Raw genomic sequence first — 26,200 nt, 5'->3', positions numbered from 1 at the left:
ACTTTACCTGCTGAGCTTACATTCCCAGCCCCTGTAGCCCTTTTTTCCCCGATTTTATTGTTTGTGACACTGGGCATGGAACCAAGGGATATGCATGCCAGGCAACAGCTCTGCCTCTGCCCTCACTCAACCTTACTATATGAGGCCTAATAAACTGCTAATAACTTTGCCAGGAAAAGAAAATACACTTAATCAAACCTAAACAGCTAAAGTCCTGAATATTGCTTTGAAGTTATTTTGTTTTGTTTCTCCGGTTAACCTGGAACTCGCTATGCAGTCAGACAGAGTCTTACTATGTAGTATTGGCTGGCCAGGAACTCACAGGAGTTCTAGCTGACTCCGCCTCTCCTCTGAGTACTAGGATTAAAGATGTGTGCCACCACACCTAAGGCCCAGGATGACACCGAGCACGGAATACTTTCAGCACCCTATAGTGGGAACACTATGCTTATTCATCTTAAGAGATGTGGCTGTTGGGTCTCTCATAGTTCCCACGGGGAAAGCAAGGTCTCACCCCACATTACTCAGATCTCTGAAAAGCTAAAACCTCTATTGATTCCTCATCAACACTGAATTCCACAAGGCTCAGGCCAAGGTGACAGAGACCCACTTCTGACTCTCGAGAGAGGATGCTATGCTTTGTCCAAGGACAGTCCTGTGGTCAGCTCAAGATGATAGGAAGGGGGAAATCATGAACCGTGGGAAACTTGAGGAAGTCTAAAACAAGACCTCTCAAGGCACGACTGCCTTAGCCTTCCTTCCCTTTAGGATTTAGGGCCGGGCTGCCCTAAGATATTTCAATACCACAGAAAAGGCAGCAGACTTGTTTGCTGTGTAACTCTGGGAATGACTAGATGGTTTCCAGGTCTGTAGGTTTCCCTACAAAAAGGAGGACATGGGGCAGGAGGGTACAACTTCAGGGGAACTGGAGCCAAGCAGGGGACCCAAAGAACCTCAATCACCTACAGCAAGGAGAGGAAGGGACAGAGCCTGGGAGCAGCGAAGCTAGCTGTGGGTTAAAGTGGGCGCTGAGCAGCGTGGCTGGCCACATTTCCTGGGAACATGGACAGAGACTCTCACTTGGTTGGTGGTAAAAGTGCCTGGGGTCCCCAGAAGTCACAGTGACTCCTCATCACCTCTTACTTGACTCAACCACCACTAAGCAGTAAGGTGGTCCTGCATCTCCCTTAAGCTTATTCCACTCTGGGAAGGAAGTGGCTTTGGATTCCAGAAGATCCCACATCATAGCTTATGACATTCACCCTGGAGGGATCTGCTACCCAGCCAGCTCCCTGAGCTTTCATTCCTACTCAGCATCCCGCAGGCAGGGAGGGGAGCCAGAAATGTGGAGACTGACAAACTATGGAAAAAGGAGAGAAGGCGGGTGCACACAGATGGCAGGAAGACAGAAGGACAGACAGACAGGTAGCTTCTTACCTGTGGGCCAGGCCCCATGGGCCCCATTCCTCGGGGAGGGTTCATTCTCTGCATTGATCCTCCCATGTTGGGGTGACCTGTGTGAGAAAATGGGTGCTATTAGGAGTAGAGCAAAGAGAAAGCCCCAATGCCATGGGCCATGCCACCCTGCCTGGCCCTCTACCTTGTTGTCGTGTGGGATCCATGGAATTGGGCAGCAGTGGCTGTGTCCCAGGAACTCCTCCTGGAGGCTGAAAAGGACACACGAGACACAGACTGAGTTGCTACTTACAGAGATAGGGTGGTGTTGAGGGTGGGGAGGGGAGCAAGATGCAGCTGCCTGTCCCACCCTGCTCCCCCAACTTGGCCATATGGGCCCCTCATGGCCTCCCTGAGAGCATCGCTGCACGCTGGGCCGGGTCTCCCAGCTCTGGGAAGCAAGGCAGACAGTTCCTACAAGCATCAGGCAAAGCTGCAGCATCAGGTGGGAGTGCAGTGGGCAGCTGGGCTTGCCATGTGAGCCTGTACCTGCATCCCGAGCAAGGCGTGATGTGGACTCACCGCTCACCCCCACCCAAAGGGCAGCAGCTGAATCCAGGGGCTGCGGTTTAAGTCCAGCCCTACCTTTCTTTTACTTCAAACATGTAACTCATTTTAAGTATATTTCCAAGCAACAAGAACCTAGTGGAGCTACTGGTTAAAAACTATCACCACAGGGAGACCTTTAAGGTGAAACATAAGGGGGCCCTGGAGATTCAGGTGGGGTTAACTGGGGTCCAGAGCTCTAAGAGCTGGAGCCTGAGTCGGCAGAGTCATCTAGGCCTCTGAGCGCCCACCTCAGAGGTGCCGCCACAGCTACAGGCAGAGGAACAGGGTGATTAAGGGCAGCCTGCTCTTCTAGCAGTGGGTGCCAGTATGACACCATCAAAAACAGACAGGGCTTTGGGTGAAGTTATTCAGGCTGTAATTTGAAAAACAAGAGAATAACAGAGGCTGGGCCAAGTGTCCTGTGGACCTTGAGACCAAAGAGAAGCTACTGACTTCAGGAAAAAATGTCTTAGTGACAGAGGACCACAGCTTCTGATTGAGGTGCCAATGCTGTGGAGGCTGGGGGTCCATGACAGGGTTCCTAGACTTGAGTGCTACTACAGGCCACCTAGGCTCTTCCACCTCTGGCTGGCTGTGAATGCAAAAGCAGGTTCAATAGGAGGTGAGAGTCCCTCCCTGCTTCCCCAGCTTCAGAAGAGGAGGATGAAGCCAGGGCAGGCAGGCTTTATGAGGGCCACGCTGCATCTCAGGGTCACAGAGTGGAGCTGAGGAGGCCGGGTCCCTGTACCCTGAACTTAGTCACCCTTACCTCTCTCCTTTTCTCCTCAAGCTCTTGAACTACGAGTCACCTGGCTGGTCTATGTCTGTCCATCTGTGCTGGTGGTTTTTAATAGAGATAGGGGATTTGAGGCTTCCTAGATTCCCACCTACCCCATTGTGTAACTGTAACACTGGCTTCTTTTCACACAATACTTCTCCATGACTTCTAAACCTGATACATGCCAGGGGTTTTAGCTGGCTAAAGGATCTGAGACTTACTACCTTCAGCTGGTGTCTGAAATGGGGCCAGGGCGGCTCAGGCTCTCCTCTAGAGGAAGGAGACTATGTGAACGAGGGCCAAGGAAAGCAGGTCTCACACTAGAAGGGTGATGCCTTCATCGTGCTCTCTGAGTCCCACAAGGGACACGGATGCCCCTGGAGGTAAGCCTGCTCTTCTACAGCCCTGGCCTTCCTCCTTTTCCTCACCTGCGACATACCCAAAAAGTCCTTGTTGCTTAAAAATCTGGGTTTCTAAACTCCCTTTGTCTAACTTTGCCCGCTCTGTGTTGGAGAGAACAGAAAGTGAAGGAGTCTGGGAGAGAAGAGCAAGGTGGGAATGTGGTGGGTGCTTCCACCCTGGAAAGGCTTGGTCCTTCACGGTCTGTGTCTGGTCACTTCATAAGCAGGGTATTTTTCTAATTATATGAACAAATCCTTCCTTCTGGGAAATGCTTCCTTCTGGGAAAGCAGGCAGACTGAACACTTCACAAATGCCCTGCTCCCTCTGCAGCCAGGCTCCTGATTTAAGCATTCCTACAGGACATCTCTCCTCCAGTAGCAGGATTCTATTTACCTTGGCAATTCTGGAAAGCTTCCAGGACAAAAAAAAATATATATATACATTGTCAGCTGACTTCATTAAGGAGGAAGACCCTCTTCCAAGAAGGGGCTGTAGGGTCATTCCCACTTTCTCTACAAGAGCCGAGTTTCTGCAATCCTGCTAGCTGGTGCTATCTGAATGCAGGCTGCTATGAGGCTAAAGCAGGTTAGATGCTGGGCCATGGGCTCCGAGCAGACACTTGGGCAAGTTCCCCCACCTTAAAGCCTAATACTCCACCCAGTAGCCTTGCACCTTGCTTTTGACTTGAATCCAGGTCTACCCTAGATCTAAGGGTGGCTGACAGGGAAGAGAAAACAAGAAAAGATACTGTACCTGGTTTCCCATTCTGATCGGGGGCCTGGGGCCGCCTGCATATCGCGGTGACATAAAAGGCTGTAATTATAGGGAATCAGTTCAATGACAGATGAACTACTGTATAGTGACAAACACAAATGCTTTGCACTCTGCAAAGTCCAGTTTATGACAACTAGTGATCTTCTAAGCTCTCTCTAGTCTGGTAGCCTCCTCTTCCTTCCAGGCAAAACTTCCCTTGGGCAGAGGAACAAAAGATCCACACAACTTGTCTCTCAACCTGCACTGGCTTGCAGGAATCTACTTTGGGTGGAGGGGCAGCAGCTGGGACTTCACATAGGACGCAGAATAGCTAAATCAATGCAGGGCAAAGGAGGCCACCTCTGCTTTCCACAAGGGCAAAGAAAATAACAAGCAAAAGGAGCGAGACATCTTCAGGTGTGCAGATAGAGCAGGACACGCCCACACAAGCATACACACAAGCACACACAGAGAAACCATCAACAGGGAGGAATGGGAAGGGAGCAAGGACTTATGGGAAAACATGATGGGGAAAAAAAACAAAAAACAAAAAACACGGTAAGGGGTAGTAGGCTCCCTAACTTAATGCAGGGAATGGGCAAGAAAGCTTTCTCAGCAGCGAGAGTGCACAAAGAAAAGGCCAGGGGTGCAGCCTTGGTTACAAACAAATGGTTAACCAAACTCAAAACCAAACAAAAGGGAGAGAGGAAAAACCAAAAACATAAAGGCCACTGGCAAGGTCACAGAAAGATTTTGTTTCTTTTTTCTTGGTTTCAGATCCAAACTGGGTGGGATGTCCAAGAAGTGAAGGCTGTATTTAGAAGAATATTTTTAATTAAGCTCGTCGATTAGGACTGGAAGGCAGTGCTGGAGCACATTCTGATTTTTGTTTTTCCTCTGCGGCTCTCTCCTTCCTCCTGCCCCGGCGCCCCCCGGCCGGCGGGCCGGCGAGCCACAGTGCGTTTACCTGACTGTGGGGTCCCATCATGCTGCTGGGATTGTGAGGTGGAGGCTGTGCGTGCGGCGAGGGCTGTGACCCCGGAGGACCCTGTGAGGCCAGACAGTAGAGGCAGGTTATAGATCACAGCACATGGAGAAGCGCAGAAGAAGCTTAAAAGAACAAAAATTAAACCAAAACGCAGAGTGGCGGCGGGCGTGCGGGTGGTGGGCTGTGGCTGGCAGGAGGTGGCGGAGCGCTGCTTGGGTCCTGGTTCAATGGCGAACAACGGCGGGCAGGCAGGAAGGAGGGAGGCTGACCAGTACATTCACAAGGGATTTGGAAAAACGAAAAAAAATAAAACAAAGCACCTTCATCAAAGCACAGAGGAGCAAGGGCAGACACAGGCTGCTACCAAACAGAGTTTGCCATGTTAAATACACTGCTCGACTCAGGCAGGGGCCCGGACCCAGATGCAATGCCTGTAAGTACCACTTCAGAGGGACAGGAGGAGTCAGGTGAAGCCCCTGTCCCTCACGGAGCTCAGTCTCAGAGACAGGTGATTTGGGACAGTCGTTATCAAGGTCCTGCTGGTTGAAGCAGGGCAGAGGAAACAAGGGACAGACACAGACAGAGCAGAGGTGGTACTAGGTTCTAAGCCAATGGGATATACAGACAGTTGCCAAGGCCAGCATGAGCAGTGCCGGGGCTCCACGGCTCATGAGTTCACCTACAAAACAGTCTGCGTGCCTCTTCTTTCGACCTTTATAGAGGAGGAAACACGGTCTCAAGAGATGAAGAGAGCAGGCCACCACCGCACAAGCCCTAAGTGGCAGAGCCAGGTTGAGGGTCAGGTGGCACAGGTGTGAGGACAGTCACTGATTTGTGACTCAGTGGGTAGAGGGCCTACTTTCCACACCAGATGATGGCGGCGAGCTGCCTGCAGTTCCAAGCTGACTCCAAAGCTCTGGGCCATGCATACCTTTACTGCCCACCAAAACACAAGGCGAGCTGCCTGCAGTTCCAAGCTGACTCCAAAGCTCTGGGCCATGCATACCTTTACTGCCCACCAAAACACAAGGAGATGAATTCACTATCCACAGAGTTGGTCAAACTACAGGTTGTATCCTGCTAATGCGTGATAAGATCAATGTAATAAATACAAACAAGACAACAAAAACAAAAATAAAGAAAAACAGAGAATCAGAGTGCCTTATATCACAAGCAAGCATCTCTCCAGAACTCCAGTGTGCAGGAGAAAGTCCATGAGTGGGTGCGCATGTCTTTTCACACAAACATGCATGTATGCAGATTAGGAGAAGCCGTAAAAGTTTACTATAGTGGCTCCCGGCAGTTTGCCTTTGAGGCCCCTTTTGGCCCAACAGGCCACCAAGACCTGGACTCAGGATAGGGGCAAGTGTCACAGACTACAATGTACCCTTCTTCTCCATGGGAACTGTCCCTTAGTATAGGAAAACTCCAGACATTTACAAAGGTAAGGAAAGCAAGTAGCTACAGCCACTGGTTCCACCCATCTTTACTCTCCTTTCTCAAAGTCCATGCGAACACAGAGCCAGGGGCTGGGAGAAGGTAGGGCTGGGGGTAAGGTAGAGACCACAAAGAGGTGGGTAAAACAGAGGCAAGGGCTGTCCAGCAGCTGAGGGCACCACCGGGGACAGCCTCAGAACTTCTTGGCTCAGTGAGGGGCTGCTCACTTCCGGAAAGCTTGGAGGAGCAGATGTTCCCCTACCTGCCATGCTACCAATTTCAACAAGTGTGTGTCTTTCTAGCGGCTGCCAGCAACGGCATGGTTTGTTACCATGAGCAATTTTCTTAATTAACAGACATTAATTAGCCATTTAGCAATTTTGCAAGCATTTGTTTAGCGGCTTTCCTAAACATGAATACCACTGTGATAATGGCACTGATTAGAGGGTCCCCTAATTAACAGTACAGGGAAGGAAAATTGAAATCACATAAATTAAAAAGGGAGGGGAAGTTAATGAAGGCGGGACATATTTGCACCTGCAAGTCTTTTATACCACAAAACTTGGGTGTAATGTAAACAAAACAAGATAATTTGAAGCCAACCCCCAAAAAGAAAATGAAAAGGAACAGAGGAAGGGAGCTCAGGGGTAAGGTCCAGCTGCCAAGAGGGGCAAAGGCTTGTCTGCTGGTCCCCAGGCTCCTGGCAACAGGGAGCACCTCCTCCCTCACAGTCCTGTCTCCCTTCTTGGTCACACAAATGCATTTGCAGAGCAAGCAGACTGTTTCGGGCAAGCTCCACACACCTGTGTGCCTCACCAGGCAGGAGCGGTCCCTGGTGCCTACCAGGAAATAGAGAAAAACACTTGAAGCAGCTCCACCTTGGGGCCTCAAGTGATGGCTGACTCAAGGTTCAATGACCAAGCCCAGGTCTGAAAGCCGGGGCAGCAGCAGCAGCAGGCACCCTGGGGTTCAGAAGGCAAAGCTGGTTCTGAACAAGTGGAGATAGCAAGTTTGTCACCAAGACAGATGCACCATTAAAACAAGGCTGTAGGTGAGAACCTGGGGGCATATGAGGACAGGGAATCAGTAGTTCCCTGTCTCCATGTGACGGAGTCAAGAGCATCCTAGCCCAGAGATAGCCCAGAAAGGAAACCCCATGGCAACCTCAATGACAAAAAAAGTCATCTCTCTCAGGGGAAATGCTGTCAGCCTCAGACCACCTGGCCTCTCTGGGAGCCTACTGCATGGGTCAGAAGCAAAAAGTCTTCTTTCCACTTTGCCAGTAGTTCATTCATGTTCTCCGTGCCCATACCATCTGCCCTCAGCCTGGAGCATTCTTTACTATGCTGTGTGTCTGGGCTGTGACCTTCAGACTGTCTGAAGCATCCACAGAAGGAACCTGAATAGCTTGCCACATAGGCCCCAAACAAGTGGCCAGCATTTTGCCAGAGAGCTGCTGTTTGGTTCCTATGAAGGGAACCTGATGGTCTTCCCAATTCGTTCTGCATGGGCAAACCCCTAGATAGCAAGTTTGACACAACACACAAAGCCTTTCCTGGAAGTGTCTGACCTTTTTGCTGAGATAGAAAAAGGAGGGTGCTCCAAAGATCAGCTTCTCAGACAGGACAAGTTCCCCATGGGCTGCTGGAAGGTTTTTGAAGAACTTAAAGTGTGTCTAGATGCCTAGCTGGTGAAGGCCCATCTCCTTAACCTGGAGGTTTTCTCAGACAGGACAAGTTCCCCATGGGCTGCTGGAAGCTTTTTGAAGAACTTAAAGTGTGTCTAGATGCCTAGCTGGTGAAGGCCCATCTCCTTAACCTGGAGGTTTTCTGAGGCAAGATCTGCACAACACTGGGGTAGATCAGGATGGCTGAGTACAGCTCCAGTATTTGTTTACAGATGGCCCTGTACTGACAGACTGCCATCTCTTTCCCTAATGTCCTTCGTTTCTGGGGAGGAAGAATCAGGATGGGGGTGGGGGATGTCCAAGACTACCAGAAACTAGCTATTTACTGAGCTAAGTTTTCCAACTCTGTCAGGGCTCTCTGCAACACACTATGTCTTCAACTCAATCTTTTTTTTTTCCCCCCTTTTTAAAGAAACAGGGCTTGGAGAAAAACGTTTCAAATTCTAGTTAGCTCTGTCATTGGCTGTGCCTGGCCTCTCACTGATGAGCAAAACCAATCCTGGAAACCCAGGGGAGAGAGAGCCTTTTGCCTGCACTTGATTCTATGCTCAGCAATGTAAGGACCACCGGTCATACTGTTTTATAGGCACGAAACAAAGCTCAGAAAGGAAATCTATGCACTGGCTCTGTGGCTACTAAGATTCTGGGAGCCAAAGCTTCATTCTGGGGGCCAGGGATCTGGAGAAGCCCAGCACCCTGCAAGCCAGTGAGTGAGCCTGTGGCCAAAAGACCTCCAAGTCCATCTGGGGAAAGAAGAACCCAATGACAGGAAAGGCTGAGCGCTTGGAAGCCCACCTAGGGCTCTAGGAGTGACACCTAGCTCCCCCTTGCTTCCCAGAGTGGCTACAGGAAGCTGCACTGAGAACTACAGACCAGCAGTAGATCAGACTTATTTCTACCACCTTCACTTATCATGTCAGGTGACAGCAGACTGAGGCAAGGGGGAGCCAAATGAATAAGGGCAATTCCTGCTCCTGAATCTTAAAAAAGGTGGAAAATACACCTATGGCCTATGCTGCCTTCACACTGCTCCAACCCTGTTAATGGATTTGCCCTTCCCTCACAGCTGGCTCCAGATCACTGCCTTCAGACACCCGAAGCCCCAGACTTCCTTTTCATTCTTTTTTCTGTAATTTCAGCATTGAATAGTGTTATATCCAGCAGGTTGTGAGAGCCACTTAGGCAAGGCCTGGGAGGCTCTGTTACGGGTGTGATCGAGGCAAGTGTTTGGCCATTTCACAGACCCCACAGTCTGGATGCTGATGGTTTAGCGCAAAAGCCTTGATGGGGCATCGGCATGGCAGGAAGCAGCACTCCTGCGGCTCACAGATTGGAGGTCTGCACAGAGATGTGGTTCACGACTGCCAGCAGGAGCCCCTCCCGCCACACTCGGGTTAGCCCTGTTCTGAAGCTCTTGAGAGGCACACTAGGGCATGACGGGGAAATCCTTCATCTAAGAAAAATGGAACCATCTATACAGACACCGAGCTCACAACGGGCCTCTTGGGCGTCTGGCAGAGAAATTGACAGTTTGGCTTGCTGGTTCTGGCCCAGGCCAGGGTGTCCTGTCATACCCACAGACTGAAGAAAGTTACATAGCGTCCTGTAAGCCTCCACTAATATCCTGCCTGTCAGGTAGTGGTGTATGCAGAACTCTGGGACAACAATTATTCCTGTTTTCCTCATTAGGACATCCAAGGCTGGACCAGTGCAGTGAGGTCTGGGCATGTGACCACACAGCTACATCAAGGGACCTCAGGAAGCACTGGGTGGTACCCCTAATGCTTTTGGGCTTGAGGAACTATAACGGCATGTAACTTGGTATTCTAAATGACTCTGGGGTAAAGGATGATAGCTCTTTAATATAAAAGACTAAAGGAAAATAAGCATATGCTATTTTTTAAAGGAGAAATAGAGATAAATTAGGTGCTCCTTTCTTAAATGGCCCCTACACCCACCACTTCTTGGAAGAAGCAGGCATAAGCTTAAGTCTGTGGAACCAGGGTTAGAGTCACACCCCTGTTGCCCACGGCCTCATTTTGACTGCTAAGTTCTTTGCTCTTTACTCTGTCCCCAGGGTTCAGACAGTGCCATTATCATCTAAGGAAAATCTGACTTTTGTCCTTAGAGAAAGGGAACCTGAAGCCGTTGTTTCAAGAGGTAAAGAAAGAGCCATGACACTTCCACCCCTTCTCGACTCTGTGGGCACTGGGCTCTATCAGACTAGAGTAGGAAGGCCTTTGCGGTACTGGTGGTCCTGCCTGCTGGACATATTGCTATAGATGAGGCAGTATAAAATTATGATGATAATACACACAGCAAAAGCACTTCACAGACGATCCACTTTATTTTTTGGATATAACTTGTGGGTAGGAAAGGCTGCACCCTACTCTGTACAGAGGACAGAGGTGTGCCCATGACTATATATTCCTTGCATCTGGGGTGGAGACGTCACCAGTTGAGAGAAAGGAAATGCACTGTGAGTATTTTCACTCTGGGGAAACACCAGAAAGGACCAGCAGAGGGGCACCGCCTTTTATGTGAGCTAAGTAAAGCCAGCATCATGGCCTTGTTCCCCATCCATCTCTTCATGATGTCAGGACAGCACCGGGCAAAAGAAGTGAGAGCTCACAGTTAGTGAGGCTCACCTGGGCCTGGTTGGACGCACAGGGACACCCAAGGAAAGATTTCTCCACATGTGTGTGGCACACGTGCTCCACGAGTCAGTACATGATAATCCTGCTACTGCTGCTCTGCTTCTTTGTTTTGTGAGAAACAAAGCTTCTCTGTGTAGCCCTGGCTGTCCTGGACCTGTAGACCAGGCTGGCCTCGAACTCAGATCTGCCTGCTTCTGCCTCCTGAGTACTGGATGCTTACTGCTTTTAGGCAGAGAAAGTGGCCAAGCACTCCATAGCCATGATGGCTCATGCTCAGACTCAGCCCAGGACCCCAAGGGTATAGCTACGAGGTCAGACTACAGTAAGCTCAGGGGAAATCCGACCTGCCAGCTCTTTATAAGGTTTTCCTGGGACACAGCCACGCACATCTGTACTCTCTGCACAGCTACCTTTGTGCGGCAATGGGAGAGCTGAGGAGTCGCAGGGCCTTGGACATTTGCTAGCCTGCCAACTGCAAGAATGCTCGATAGATCCCCTGAATGAGATGGTAGCTTTCAAGGCTGATGAGGGAAAACTGGAGCCTTTATTAATTTGTAAGGAAAAATACAATACTATGCACACTTTCTGATTTCAAACTCAGACTTTCCCTAAAAGACAAAGGCAATAAAAGCCAATTATTTGCAAAGGAGAAAATGGAGTCGAACCTGATGGCACACACACTTGAGAAGTATAAAGGCTGGAGGACCTAGGGTTCAAAGGTAGCCTTAGCTACACGGTGAGTTTGCAATGGGGGAGGGCATGGCAAACCCGTGACATTAAGGCAGAGAACCAAGGTTTATCCCCTGGGAAATAGCCAGAGTGAATGCAAGTCAGAGGCTGGCAAACATGCTCTCTCCCTACTGGCCTAGTTTGCTTGTCTTTTGGTCCTGAATAAACTGCAGTTTGCTACCACAGTGTAAAAGATTAGGGGCTGGTAAGATAGCTCCCTGGTAAAGATACGTGGCTGCCAAGCTGGACAACTGAGGCTTGATCCTTGGACTATGTGGAAGAAGGAAACTGACTCAGAAGCTGACCTTGACCTCCGCACATGCACCCCACCCCCACCCCCAGTCCTCCACTGACCTTGATTACTTCATCCCTGCTACAGTGCTGGGTTCCTCTTGTCTGGGACATGAGCATTTGCAATCTTTCAGCAGGTTCAGACTGCTTGGCCCCTTTTCTAAGGACTGGGGTTCAAGGAGGAGTCTCTGGGTTCATCAGGTCTAATCTTAAATGCATGGGTTGGGATGGGGCAAAGAGGACAGGTGACTTGGGAGGCACTGAAACCTTGGGAACTCCCTGCTAGACACTGGGTGTCTGTTATCTGTATAACTGGCCACCTTTTTGTAGGGACAAAGAAAAAATACCCAGTCTAATGGCTAATGGTCAGGGCTCACAGCATACTACGGTCAGTGCATTTGATGATACTAGCCGCTGCACCCTACCTTTCCCTCAGGAGTTGAAGCCTGGTGGGAGACTGAAGTGTAACTATGACCACAGCAGCTTCAGAGACAGAAACTAAATGCAGGAGGTATTTAGGCAGCAGTGGCCATGACAGAATCATAGGTGGCAGGGCCTGGAGGGTGTAGATGTGCCCTGGACGAAGAAAGGTAGACAATGTGGGCACAGAGGATGGAGCTAGACAGCCCCAGTTCAGGAAAAGGTGTGCTTACAGAAAGATAGGGACCTGGACCTGGGACAGAACTTTAACCTGAGGGAGCTACTGGAAGGGAGTCACCATTAAACTGGGTTATCCGTGGATCACACATCCATTTCGATGTTTCTCTACTTTCTTCTCACATCAGAAATCAGGGCTTGTGGCCATGGGGACACTCCCCCCCACCCCCAAGAGAGCTAACAGCTGTCCAGGGTGCTAATTCCCACCTTGTATCATGGGGATGGAGGAAAGTCCTTATCTTCTCTCTATTAGCAGGCTCTGTGACCTTGCTGGAATCTGCCACAGCACTGGCCAGGTCAAGGTCCCCAGTCTCCTCCCTGAGGGTTCCTAGCAGGGTCCTGATGGCAGATGTGCTCTCTGACTTCAACTCAGGGCAACGTAACATGTTTTGGGAATATGTGGGCATTAGAGATGGACCTTGATAGCAATCACATCAGGACACAGGGAGAATATTCCTGCTTTGCCACAGCATTCTTCTTCCCACCCCCTAAAAACTGTCATTTACTCTGAAATTGGACAGTGTTCCTGATGCAGCTGGCTCCTGTCGGCCTCCACCCCGCCTGCCGGCTCTGCTCTGTTGTTAATCACAACAGCACAGTGAAAGTGAGGCGCATGCTAAGGAGGCTGGCCTCATCTACCCAGAGACTCCTGCTCTGCTGGACGGCCTCCAGACACTTGTGCACACAGCTCTGCCAACAGACAATCCACGACTTCACAGCCACCAGCAAGCAGGTAACTGAGCCCTGGAAGCCACACACCCAAAATGCCCAGAATTCAGCCTCCAACACCCACCAAACAGCAGACTCCGGAAGAGATCAGGAGGCTGCTGGTTTCATTTTGCTCCATCAGTGTGGTTTCTCAAGCCTCTCCCTCCCTGACATGCCTAAATGACCTGGGACTCTCTTCTCTTCTCAGTTAAGGTGAAACAACAGGCTTGGGCCTGGTAAATACCAGAGTTCTGGAAACATGCAGGTTTGAGGTCTTTGGTCCACTGCCACACAGGCACAGACATGATTGTTGGAGAACTCTGGCAGAGGGAGGGACTCTGGGGGAAGAAAGAAGCCAGAGTTATGGCAGGGGCCTGTCCTGTCCTGTGAAGATCTTAACATGCCTGTAAGACAATCACAAGTCTGCGGTGCCAAGAGTCAAGTACTCAGGTCAGTGCCAGAAGCCAGCTAGCACCGTTAGGCAGCTGCTAGTATGTGAAGCTGTCACTCACGGTCCTGTCCACCTCCTACAGTTCTCTAGGAACACCCTATCTTTTTCCTTATTACTCACTCAAGAATCCCACTTGATACAAGGTTCTTCAATGGCAGAACAGGCAAACCTGGAATATGATTTCCTCTTGTGCCTCCCACGTCCACCTCCTCTAATGTTACTGGGGACCAGGACTTAGAAAACAAGGCCACTTTTCCAGATCAGATCCAGACTACTCCGACAACTTCAGAGCTATTGGGATTGGGTAAAGCTACCTTCAGGAAGAGGAACTTGGTTAGACCCATGTGTTGGGTTTGTCCATTTTGACCTTGGAACAAAGATAATAGCCAGACTCTGTCAAAGGCTTCTTGAATACTGACCTAAGACCCTTCACTCCTAGGAGAAAACTCGGCAGTTGGGAGAAGAATACATACAGACTGATGGACGGACAGAGACCAGACCCGAGAGCAACAGATCTGATCCTTGCCCTAGGGACCAAGAGCTGGTCTACCAATGGAGTGAGGATGATGGGAACAGACCAGACAGGGCTCCAGATGCTATACTGAGAAACTGGAGTTTTATAATTAAGGGCTGTGGAAGAGCACTTGACATGGAGGTCCAGGATGGCACCTGACAAGTGTGGCCACTACAGCCAGGCTGAAGCAGCAACTGTGACTGTGCCAAATGAATAAATGATTGACTGCTGGCCTTGGGGAGGAATCTTATACAATTTCAAACCATTCTTATGCTCCCTGGTTCAATTCAGAGCTGATGAAGTAGGCTGTTTTATAGGCAAGGGAGAAGCGAAACTCAAAAGGTGCTCAGGCATCTTCTGGTGACAGAAAGCCATGCAGTCCCTGGAGCCTGAGGGTAGGTTTCCATTAAGCTCATCCAAACAAGCCTGCTAGGACAGAAGCAGAAGCTCCTGAACCCACAACCTACTTCCTGGCCTTCACTTCCCCTAGAAACTCCTGTTGGGGGCTAGACCAAAGAACAATGGGTCAGAATGGCCAAAGCCAAGGGAACAAGTCAAGAGGACAGACTTCAGCACGAGATTAGGAAGCTGCCTCATTAAAAGGCCAAATAGGGCTGGTGTTTCACTGGCACCAACTCTTGCCAGTGGAACCAGCGGGTTAAATGCTGATCAGTTGATTTGAAGAATCTATGAACCTTAGCAATGCCATGAAAACTGTACTGAGCTGCAAGACTCACTTCTGCCAAGAGAATACACTAAAAGCAGCCCTGACCCCTGGCTAGGTAGAAAGCTCAGAGAATAAAATGGCCTGAAGGCACACAGGAGCCATCCAAGTGCTGGCAGGCACAGAGTGTGCACCAGGCACCCAGCACCAGGCAGGGTTTCCTAGGCATTATGTCACAGAATCTTCACAGGGGTCCCAGGAGTCATGGATATACCATCAACCCCAAATATGGGGTGCAGCAATTGAGGTTCAGAGAGGTTCACTGAATTTTTGGAGCAACCCTAGCTACTCCCTAGGAAAAATAACCCCCTTCATAGAGGAAGAAGGGATGGGGCTCTGCGTCTGCCTGGCCCAGAGGGAGGAGCTCCCCAGGACCCTGCCAGCACGGACCCGAGGCTGTCCCTCTTCTTCCAGCAGCCGCAGACAATATTATCGAACATGAAGATGTGTGCATCTAGCCCACCCCCCTCCAGCACCCACAGAAACCTCGGGTGCTGCCCACATTCTATTCCAGAAAAAGGAAAGCCCTGTGGCTCCCAAGGCCCTGCTCACAGCCATTCGTTGCTCCTAGCCTGAACAGTTACAATCTACACCTACCCTGCCCTGTCACCTACTGTGTGATGAACATCTAGCACAGAGCTGGCACTTCATGAAAGCTGTGCCTGTCCCTAATACCTCCGGCCTCATTAAGCACCATTTAGGTCTTAGCAAGAGAGGAAGCTCACAGAAGCTTGGTGGGCCAGAAGCACCACTGCTGTCAAGACCTTCATATCTGCATGGAACTCTGCTTAGCAAAGTTGCCTAGAGAAGGAAGGGCCTTCAGACAGAAACGGGACACAAACCTGAAATTCACTTGGTGGGCCCTGCCATGTCCCAAGTCCTCCGAAGAGTCCTCATACTATATTTTTAGATGGCTCAGCTGTTTCTGAATCCTATCCGGGGGTCCAGACCTAGGTCTTCCCAGGGGAGGATATACACTATGACTGACCCGGGGAGCCATCCTGACCTGTGTTCTGCACAGGACTATACTGGAATTCTCTTCCTCAAACCCCTTCTGCTACAAGGACTCAGCAAATCTGACCTCCTTCTTGTAAAGGAGAAAAAAAATCTCACACAATTTGCTGATGAGGTGGCAGGACAGGCAGAGGGTCTGCCCTGCACTGGCTAGAGGGAGCCCACACACGACAGTTCCCACAAATGGGAACGCTTCCACAAGGGACTCTTATTTGGGGAAAGGAAACACCATAGTTAGGCAGCTGAAGCATAGGCCAGCAGCTCTCAGAGGCAGGAAAGAGAAAATGCAAGTCCAAAGGGGAGGAGAGCGCGCCTCAGGCCTTCAGCAGCAGCTAGCAGCAGCCCTTCCAGGATTGGAGGTGCAAATGCCTGGCTGGAGTTTACAGCTAGAGAGGTAGGGCCCACCAAGGGGAGGAGGGAGACAGCTAGGTGGTGTTGGAGGTGACCAGCAGGGCTCCATGGCGTGGGGCTGGCTCTGCATTAGGGGGCAGTCGCAGCCCGCAGAGCCGCTGGGGGCTTTGTTACTGAGCAAATCTCCCAGGCGCTGTCTGCTGATGCATAGCTAACGGGGCGGCAGACATTGATTTATGTTCAACTTTCCATTTCATCAGTGAGAGTTACGACGCTACATGTGGAGTGCAGGGGGTGGGGGGAGATGGCTGGAGTGTGCAGACACAAACCTGTCCAAACACATGCATACTGGCAGGCGTACCGGCCAAGGCCTCAGCCTGTCACTCGGGCAGCCTGGCACGTCAGGAATAACCTTTTGTCCATGGTTGCTAGGAACCCTGGTGCCGGTCAATCTGCCACTGGGCAGACACAAGGCACCAGTCTGGCCACCAGATGAGCACAGCCTGACCTATGAGGAGGTGATGGTGGCCAGGAAAGGTGATTGGTGTTAAGGTTCTGTCACTAAACCAAAGGACAAAAGTAAGTCCTAGAGTGGGTAGGAAGGCTCTCGAAGGACACACAAGAATTTGTCAGCAGGGTTAGATACAATCCAGGGTATGTAGCTCTTGGGGTGGGGGTGGGGACCTATAGCTGGCTTCCATCACAGTAACCAGAGGTGGGAAGTTAGTCACTACCAGAGAACACTGACTGAACAGGGAGGGGTAAAGTAGGAAGGACCACATCTCCAACTGAGTCTTGGACCCAACAGCTGGAGCACTTCATCCCTAACAGTAACAGACTCACCTTCTGTCAGTCTAGAAGCAGATGACTGGGCCTGGTAAGAAGCTAGGGGCAGGGGAGTGGGGGCTCACATAGCACCTGTGTGCCTTAAATCAACGGGCAACAGACTGGGAAGAGGCTGGGTGAAGGGGCTGGGTCTGGTGGAAGGGTGAGCAGTGGCTGGAAAGAGAAGTAGTTCATACAGAAGCCACAATCCTCTGCTGTCCAGACCATCTTCCTAGTCAGACCTGTCCAGTCCTAGTAGGGTTCCCTCATCTGTGCTGCACCCACGATGCGGCTCTGGGGCCTACCTGCTAAGCCAGCACCACCCTAGAAGACAGAAAGGGTTAACTCTTCTGGAGAGAATGCTTTTCTCCAACTTCAAAAAGGTCAGACAGCTTCACCATGAAGGGAGGGCCTGAGCACCTGAGCAGGGAGGGGGCGGGGGTATTTATTTACTATACTCACCCTGCACCCAAACTGCCCAGCACGGCCTAATCCTGACCTGCGTTTCTATGTCTCACTACGACGTCTCTTTCTGTGGCCTTTGCTGGACTGAGTCCCTAGGCAGCTCCTGTCTACAGCTCCCTCCGGTAGTGTTCACCAGAGTTCCCCAGCCATTGACACTGTGTCTGACACCTATGGATTTGGCTCCTCCCACTTCCCTGCTTCCCTTCTTTCTCATTGGTCCCTAGTCCTCACAGCAAGTCCTGCTTAGTAGAGGGTTTCAGAAAGCAGGAAACCAGGATTTAATTCTTTCTCCAATCCCTAGACTTGAAGAGGTCATCAGGGCAGCAGAGGTGTCTGTCCTATGGTAGCAGCCTTCTAGCTGGAGGAATGGCCTGTGTACTTCTGCTCTCCACTCCTTTCTTCTTCTGAAGAGGGCTGTGCATTCTTGTTTTAGGGGCTTTGCCCTCCCTGGAAATATATCCCCCTCCCAAGAATCAGGGCCTACAAGGTTCTCTACTGGGCATCCTATCTGTAACTGTCAATCAGTTCACTACCTCACCATAAAACCTGCAGATGGTGGAACTGCCTTCTCCACAAAGCTTCAAATAGCTTCTCTCTACTTCTTCAAAGACTTGGGATTGGAGGCTGGAGTCTCACGAGACAAGGCTGTCTACTGTTTGGCAGGACAGCAACAAGAGCCTCCTGAGGCTGCATCTGCAGGAGGAGGGTCAGGTTGTAGGTCCCTTCCTTCTGTGTGCTTTTTCTCTATCTTCCAGGCTGTGTGCAGTGTTTCCACCTTACAGTAGCTTCTCCCTGGTACCTGTCCTTGACCCTGGTCCTTGTAACTAGGACAGAGCTCACCCTATTTCCAGAGCATTAGGCACAGATGGAAATGAGAATGGGGTATGAAGGAGGCCTCCCTGGAATAGTTGTTGGGGCACAACATCACTGTCTCCACAGCTGAGCTTTTGATAAAAGGAGTTGGTTCCTTTGGTAGCCCAGGACTGATCTACAGAAGACACAACTTTTATTCCTCTGACCTTTGTCCGGCCCCTATGGCACCAGCTCCCTTCTCCCTCCAAGACTCCATGTGCACGTCACTGAGTGAGCAGACAGGACTAGCACACTAGAGTGTGTATCATGCTCACGCTGCTCCTCTGCTGCATTCAGCACGGCTAGTAGGCTCCCATGCAACTCGTCTGCTGGCTAAGTTCATGTGCTGCTACTTCAAGAAGAGAATCAGGAGACACCTGCACTTGGATTTCAGTGGTCTGAGGAAGAACACGGGAAGTTTGAGTACAAACTTTATTTACTGGAGGACAGTGTAAGGTAGTCCAGTCCTTTGCCTTTCTAAGTCCTGCGCAGTCCTGCCTCATCGGCAGAATTACTGAACTAAATGGAAGTAAGCTGCATGCTTAAAAACACAACTGAAAATTAGTAATGGAATTTAAAAACAAAACAAGAACAGAAACAGTCTGTACCCAGTGCTCTGCTCTATGACCCCTGTTCTCCTGAATTTGTCCAGTTCTAGACCTAGAAATCTTTACTGGAGAGTCTCTCCTCGGGGCCAAAAAACTAGGGGACCTAGCCAGACCAGTGGGCCTGGCCAAGGCCAATCTGCTTGCCAGATGTGTAGCCTGAGTTAATCCTTGAGGGGAAATGCCACTGCCTGATTATGTAAAGTCCATCTGGATTTAATGCAGAAAATCAAAGTTGGAAGACTATCTACTCCAGCCTGCACCATCTACTGATGAGAAAATCTAGGATCAGCAATGGGGAGCACTGGTCCAAGGTCACTCAGCAAGTGCATGGCCAAGTCCTCTGTGCCCTTCTCCAGAGTGCCAGTCCTGAATGCCCAAGCCAGCCTTTGGTTAAGAGTTCGAGTGGCCAAAATTCCAGGTTGACACTTCAGAGCTGACTAGGTTTCTGTCCTGTACCATGAACACCACAAACAAACTCAGTTCAAACATGTGCTGTGTCCCACTCTATACCTGACAGGTGCTACAGCTGCTATACTTAGGGCTTTTTCTTTTAAATAACAAGGAACAGAGTTCAACTATCCTGGCTAGACTCTACAAGGCCTCCAAAAACCCCACAGTATCTCCAATCATGAAGTGTGACTGGGTCAGGACAAATGACCAGGCCTATCTCACCTACTCCATAGGCCTAGGCAGGCACTGCCCATCTCAGAAACCTAGACTCAAAGGAAAGACAGCAAACAGGGCCTCTTGTATTGTTAGCCCAATCCCTGCATGGCAGTCAGAAGCCTGAGGAAGTCCCATGTGACATTTTCTGAGGAGCCTCCATAGGCAGGAGTCAGCTGTTCCCTCATGACCATCCTGGAGGCCCTGCTGGTTTCTAAATTTAAGACCAACTGGTATTACAGTTCTGACTTGGAAAAAGCCTATGACACCACAGGACACAGGCTGGACAAAGGCTGGCCCAGCCACCCGGGCTGGCTTCCCAGGACACAGCCCTCTTGTAGCACAGCCACCTGTCTAGGCTGCAGCCAAGAAGGGAAGAAGTACAATTGCTGACCACAGATAAAATCCTCGATATCATCTCTATTTTCCTTCCAATATCGGAGTGGCTGCCTTAGAACAGTAAAGGGCGGCAATCAACTACTAATATTTCTGTCGAAAGATGATCTGTTCGGGAAATGGGCTGTCACATCTTCCTTTATAGAAAGATACCCTTTCCTTTTGCAGGGGCCTAGGCCAAGTGGTCAGCATCACAGAAAGCAGGCACTACTTGGTGCCTGGCCGACCCCTGCCTCCTTCATCTGACTGACAGTGAAATGATGCTTGTTGGCACGTGCGACCCAGCGGGAGCCAAAGCCGTTTAGCCCTTTACTGCTATGGTGCAGGGGGATAAGAAACATGAACTGCTCAGAGCCTGTGAGAGAGCACAGAGGCTGGGGAAGCAGAACCTTCCTGAATGATCCAGCCAACCCTTGGCAATGCACCTTGCTTGGGGAACAGAGATGATCTCAAGGCAAAAGTCTAAAGGATACCTCACTTTAACAGTGGCTGGCAGTGGCTAAATCAGGGCAGATTCAGTTTGCGCTTTCTGACCACACACTCCTAGACGTCAGAGGGGAGGGCCCACAAAGTATGAATGGAATTAGAACTTAACCACGGAGGATTACAGCGAAGCAGGAAGCTGGGAGCTGCCCACAGCACACAGACCCAGTCCTTCTTCTAGGCGCAAGCCAAAATAGAAGTCATGGCCTATTTTTTAAAAGCACAATTGACATTAACTGAGAGACAGCTCAGCAGTTAAAGAGCACCTGTTGCTCTTGTACAGGACCCAGGTTAAGTTTTCAGCACCCACAAGGTGGTTCATAACTATCCGTAACTCCAGCTCTAGGGATCCAATGCTGAGTCTAGACCTCCACTGGCATCAGACACATACACGAAACACATATGTATATGCAGGCAAAATACTCATATGCATAAAATCAAAATAAAACTTTACAAAAAGTATTCAATTTGTGCAAACAAACAAACACAATCTGCAATTGTCTCCCCGCCGTCTCTCACTACAGCAACCTGCAGTGGCTGCCTGGAAGCCACACAGGCAGATATATGTGTGGCCATCTGATGCCCTGAACTGTCATCCCTATATCTCTCTTCTTGCTGCTAACTGATCAACACTCAGCTACTTCTGTTTTATGGAGTGAGCAAATTTCCCCAAGGTCCTTCTTTTTGGTGAGTATGTGCCCTAACCCTCCTCTTCCCAGATTTACCACGAACTAAAATATGCAAAACAGAAGTGCCTCCCAAGTCATCTCCCAGGAAAGAGGAAGAGGAGGCCTAATGCTTCCATGGGGTGCCAATCCTATCTCTTCTCATGACTCCAAGGCTCTATCCTGTACTGTGCATGAGGCCTCTCTGGTCCAACTCAGCATTCCCGCCTGGGCTTCTGTGAGAATTCTCTTCACAACCTTGTCTGGAGACCTACCCTTCAGAAGGTGTGGGCAATCAAGTGCGTTTCAAATTCAGTGAGGACAGGTTTGAAAGAAATGATGCTGTTACAATAAAGAGCCCCAGCAGGAATGCCTCCCTCTCCCAGCCTGCAGGCTGAGACTGACTGCACAGCAGCACGCAGCAACCGCAGCCCCAGCCTGGCAGAGGAGGCATGAGCCCCAGAAGAGAAGGGAGGGGATAGAAGAGAAGGTGTGGAGGCCACACCTAACCCTGACAAAAAAGAAAGGTGATTTCACACCTCCCAGACCCCTACCCCTGCCTGAAAGACCAACAGGGTGTGTTGTAAAGAAGGTGGGGCTCCCACCCCTGTGGGCAGGGTGCCGGCATGGCGCAGATGCAGATGCCATGGGGAGATGCTTGTGATGGCACTCGGAAAGAATCAGCGGCTAACCAAAGTGAAAGGATGCTGAGGCTTGCCAGGACACTGGGGTTTGCTTTTCTAGTTATGCCTAAGGTTTGTAGTTTGGACAGGAAAAGTGAACAGTAGTGAAGACAGGAGCAACAGAACAGAAACAAAGGACAGTTTACTCATTAAAAACAGGGAAGACAAAGAATACAGCTTTTGTTATAAAAAAAAAAAAAACAAAACTCCACATTGGCCTGGAAGCACTGACCTCCCACAACACCAGGGTGGACAGAAGGGCACGGCCACAGCCTGCCTGGAAGGAGACACCTTCCCAAGAGCTTTCTTCCCCTCTGCAGCTTTTGGAGAAGTGGACAAGGAAGAGTGCAGGGCCTCAACCAGCACAAAGCAACTGTATTTAAACCATGGCAAACCAAGCTGCTTTCCTGTCCTGTCCTCCCTGCCTGCCCAGCACAGGGCCCCGGGCCAGCACGTACCTGAAAGAAACCTGGCGGGATGGGGCCTCCGGGCATCCCATCATTGGGGGGAATGTTGCCAAGCACAGGGCTTGGGGCAGCTGCTGCACTCTGTGGAAACAGAACGAGGAGGTCAGCGGCAAACATCCAACCACACACAGAGCTTTTGGTCCCTGTCCCCAAACAAGACCCTTCCTCCCCAAAGGCTACTGTCTATACAAAGTCCTGCAGAGGTGTTATTCACCAGGCAAGTCATGGCCTCTGGGGCCCCACTGCTTCATCTCTAACATGAGAGCAGAGGCCGCTGTCTACCGTTAGGCACTCTGCAGGGCATATAAAGTACTCCGGTAGTATCTGGCAGAGCCGTGATGTATCTGGCAGAGCCAGGCCAGTGGATAAGGTTGATACCATATCCCGACTTTTTACCAGCTGCTCTAAAGAAGCAGGGGGACCAACTCATAAACACAGGTGCCTTCTCCAAATCACTGACATGGTACACAGAGCAAGTCAATAAGTATTACTAACAGATGACTAAGAAACTGTCCAGGTTAGATGGAGGAGATATGTGTTCTGACCCTCACCAGGTGCCAATGCCTCTTGAGAAGAACATGGGTTCCACCATGGGAGATAGCCTCTACGCTTCCTGTTGAATCCTGCTGTCTTAGCAGCCACTTGGCAAGTCTGCCTCAACAAATGCCTCCCAGGGGTGGCCAGGCATTGGATGTCCCACCTGGCCACCTCTAACAATTGTGTCCAGACTGTCTGTGTAGTCAGCATATCTATGCCTGGCTCTGTACTTACATGTGCAGAGTTGAGGCTGAGATGCCAAAGCCCTGCCTTAAGGAAGTCACAGACCTGGGCCTCCTACCAGAGTGTGTTCCCTGCTTCTCCTATGCAAGCTAAATCTCTATACACACCTATCTACTTCTACCCAGCCTTGCTTCTGACAACTACATCATGACCCAGAACATGATGCTCCATCACTGGCCCCTTTTGGTCACTCCAGGAAGTCACTTCTTTTCTCTACTTGACATAAAATAGAATTACGGACTCCCACTAACATACCCAGTACAAGAAAATGAACACCAAGTGAGTGCTGGTGGTTTATGTGCAATGCCCATGGCCACTGGCCTCTGACTGTGTGTCTTGTCGTATCCCCACGGTAGGAGTGTGAGGGCTGGGTGCTAGGAGGCACTGAGGTCTGCAGGCAGGGAACGTCCTCTTGATACAGAACGAGGACCCAGTAGAGGAATACAGTGGTTACCTGACAGGTCCCAGGTAAAGAGCATGAGCTAGCTGCTAGTTATTTTCAAAATGAAGGCCAACAGAGCCTCTCTAGGGAGACTCTGCCTAATCACAAATACTGCAGGCCTGCATCTGCTCCCCAGTCCTGCCTTATCTGGGAGAGGATCTGAAGGGGATGAGCGGGCTCAGGAGTGAGTTGTGTTATTGTGGCTAGAGTTCTATGAAATACACCCACCCCCCTCGGGTTATGTAGCCCCACTCGGCCTAGAACTCACAACTAGACTAGGCTGACCTTAAACTCATTGCAAATCTCCTGCCTAGGGGACAAGTTGTAATTTTTGGAACAGCCAACAATGATTTCTCTGAACCAGGAGCAAAAGAACACTAAGAGGTGGGGCTGAGATAAACATCCATGTCTCTTGGGTTCTTCCAGAAGAGGCACTACACTCAACTCCATCTTTCACTCACTGACAGCTTGAAGGAACCCTCTGACTAGCAGATCTAGAGTCACTGCTAACTTGATAGGATCTTTGGTATTCTGAATTACTACATTTTGAAGTGCCTTACCCTGACAACTGCAGTTCTACTTTCCATTTCTTTGTTATTTGGAGTTTTGACTTTTTACATATTGAGGCATTTGTTACAGTTGGCAGGGGGTCATAAACGTTTAAATGAAAGACTGAGTATACTGCGCTTCCCTTTCAGATATGGCTGAGCATGAACTCGGGTGCATGTGAGTGTGCGCTAGCGTGCGTGCGTGTACATGTGCTCACTAGGGCACTAGGGGTACACGACACAGGCCAGGGCAACTATGGTCCTAATTAAATGGATGGCGTAACTCTCAGCATTTCACCATCCTCCAATGGAAGACAACAAAGGCAACCATGTCAACCATGAGGAAGAAGCAGGAGGTAGCAGGCTCACGTACACCTCTGCACAGGCAAGCCGGGGAGCTTGCTGTGCCTCCGCGGTACAAGAATGAAGACATAAAAGGATAGGTAAGCAGGAACTGGTGCTGAGAGCCCATCGCTGAGAGACTGTGGAGGGCTCAGGACAAACTATTACAGACCCTCACCAAGGGGACCCAGGCTGACCTGCACTCATCCTCCCGCGCCTTAACCACAGAGCTGCTCGCCTGCGCCCACAACGCAGCACAAGGTGAGGCATATAGCAAGTCTTCAATAAATGATTACGTTGATACTCAAGGATCTGCTCAAAGCTGACCACCTTGGAGCCAGACCTTTCAGGCCTGCGAAGAACTGGCCTCTGCCTGTGGTTTCAAGCACTGAGAGTTCCATTAAGGCACTCAACAAAGCATCTCCTGTGAGTCTTCTCAACCAACCCAAACCCTTGGCACCTTCTCTAGGGCTACAGCATACTGGACTGCAGAGCTGCCTAGGATGCAGCAGCCACACATGAATCAAGGCCGAAAGGACCTCTCATATCCGAGTCAGGTCCCTTCTCATGTGGGAAGTCTGTTTCCTAAGGTCTGCCCATCCTGGTTCATACACACTGGAAAGACAAGGCTGGAAACAGCAGAGTGTGGAACGGAGTGTCAGCCTCCTGCGTACTATCTCTTCACTCATGACAGGACACCGAGAGATCAGAGATTAAAAAAGCACCCAGAGGCCTGTCTGTCTCAGAGCCCTGGCATATGGATTCTAGACCCTAGACCTTCTTCTCCAGCACACCTTCTAGCATGAACATATGGACAAAGGAGAAAATACTCAAGCATGCGTGTGCACACACATATACAAATATATATACTTAGATTGGTTGATTCTTACATCTATGCTGATCAAGCTCTAGGAAAAATGAATAAAGTCATTACTCATGAGTGGTTAATATGGTTTCGCAGGTAAAGGTGCTTTTTGCCAAGCCTCACACCTGAGATCAATCCCCAGAACTGACATGGAGCAAAGAGAGAACTAATTCTCCCAAACTGTCCCTGTGACTTCCACGTGAATGCTGTAGTGCCTGCCCCTGTAAAATAATTTATTTTTATAAGGAGCCAGATGGACTCTGGACTCGCCTAGCTCAGCCAGTAACTCCTGACTGATTTATAAGGCTGCAAAAATAGTATTTTGTTTACAAATCCTTCCCTCTTCCCCTGCCCAACACCTAGGCCTTGGCATGCAGCACCACAGCCACGTGTGAAACCACCAACTGCAAGTCTTCCTGAACTGAAACGCACCGTCAGGCCATGTGGCAGAAGGCCCAACCAGCAAGGGGTAAGGGGTGTGTCCTGGATGTGGCCAGGAAATGAAAGTGGCAAAGGTAAGTGTGGTCCTGGCAGATATGCCCCCTGGGTAGAGCAGGAGACCTATGCTGCTCCCAGCAAGTCAGGTCCTAAGAGTGTTCGCAGAGTTCTGAGGTAGCCTTGCGCCACCTGAGCAGTATCAAGAAGGTTGAAGGCGCACAGTAGAAATTCAAAGGGTGGAGAAAAATGCCATGTTCCACAGAAAGGCAATGACCAAAGCAGTAGCCATTGATAATATGCAAAAAAAAAAAAAAAAAAAAAAAAAAAAAAAAAAAAAAAAAAAAAAAAAAAAAAAAAAAAAAAAAAAAAAAGTCTCCCAGACAGACAACAGGACAGTGATTTTGGTGAAATATTAAATTCTGCAACTCAGGGAGATCAAAGAGCTGACCTACATGAAAAGACAAAACCAAACTAGTGTCAAAAACAAATCCCAGTAACATAAAGTACCTGACTTCAAATAGGCAGGACACCAG

At 50.0% G+C, this 26,200-nt stretch overlaps 1 protein-coding gene across 4 annotated transcripts in view; it reads right to left on the bottom strand.

Moving 5' to 3' along the window:
• Positions 1 to 26,200, bottom strand: part of Ssbp3 (single stranded DNA binding protein 3) — a 137,713-nt gene that overhangs the window by 16,997 nt on the left and 94,516 nt on the right. For 2 of the 4 annotated variants that reach the window (XM_021159673.1, XM_029476594.1), the window contains exons 5-9: positions 22,244 to 22,333; positions 4,905 to 4,985; positions 3,938 to 3,997; positions 1,601 to 1,667; positions 1,438 to 1,514 (exon numbers count right to left, since the gene is read on the bottom strand). In XM_021159673.1, the coding sequence (XP_021015332.1) occupies positions 1,438 to 1,514; positions 1,601 to 1,667; positions 3,938 to 3,997; positions 4,905 to 4,985; positions 22,244 to 22,333 (375 nt within the window). The remainder of the gene's footprint in view (positions 1 to 1,437; positions 1,515 to 1,600; positions 1,668 to 3,937; positions 3,998 to 4,904; positions 4,986 to 22,243; positions 22,334 to 26,200) is intronic. The other 2 variants (XM_021159674.1, XM_029476595.1) reach the window with 1 other exon arrangement.

The sequence above is a fragment of the Mus caroli genome, chromosome 4 (assembly GCF_900094665.2).
Source record: "Mus caroli chromosome 4, CAROLI_EIJ_v1.1, whole genome shotgun sequence".
In the NCBI taxonomy this organism is placed as follows: domain Eukaryota; kingdom Metazoa; phylum Chordata; class Mammalia; order Rodentia; family Muridae; genus Mus; species Mus caroli.
Note: the sequence above shows the minus strand (reverse complement) of the source record. Positions and strands in the feature narration are given on the sequence as shown.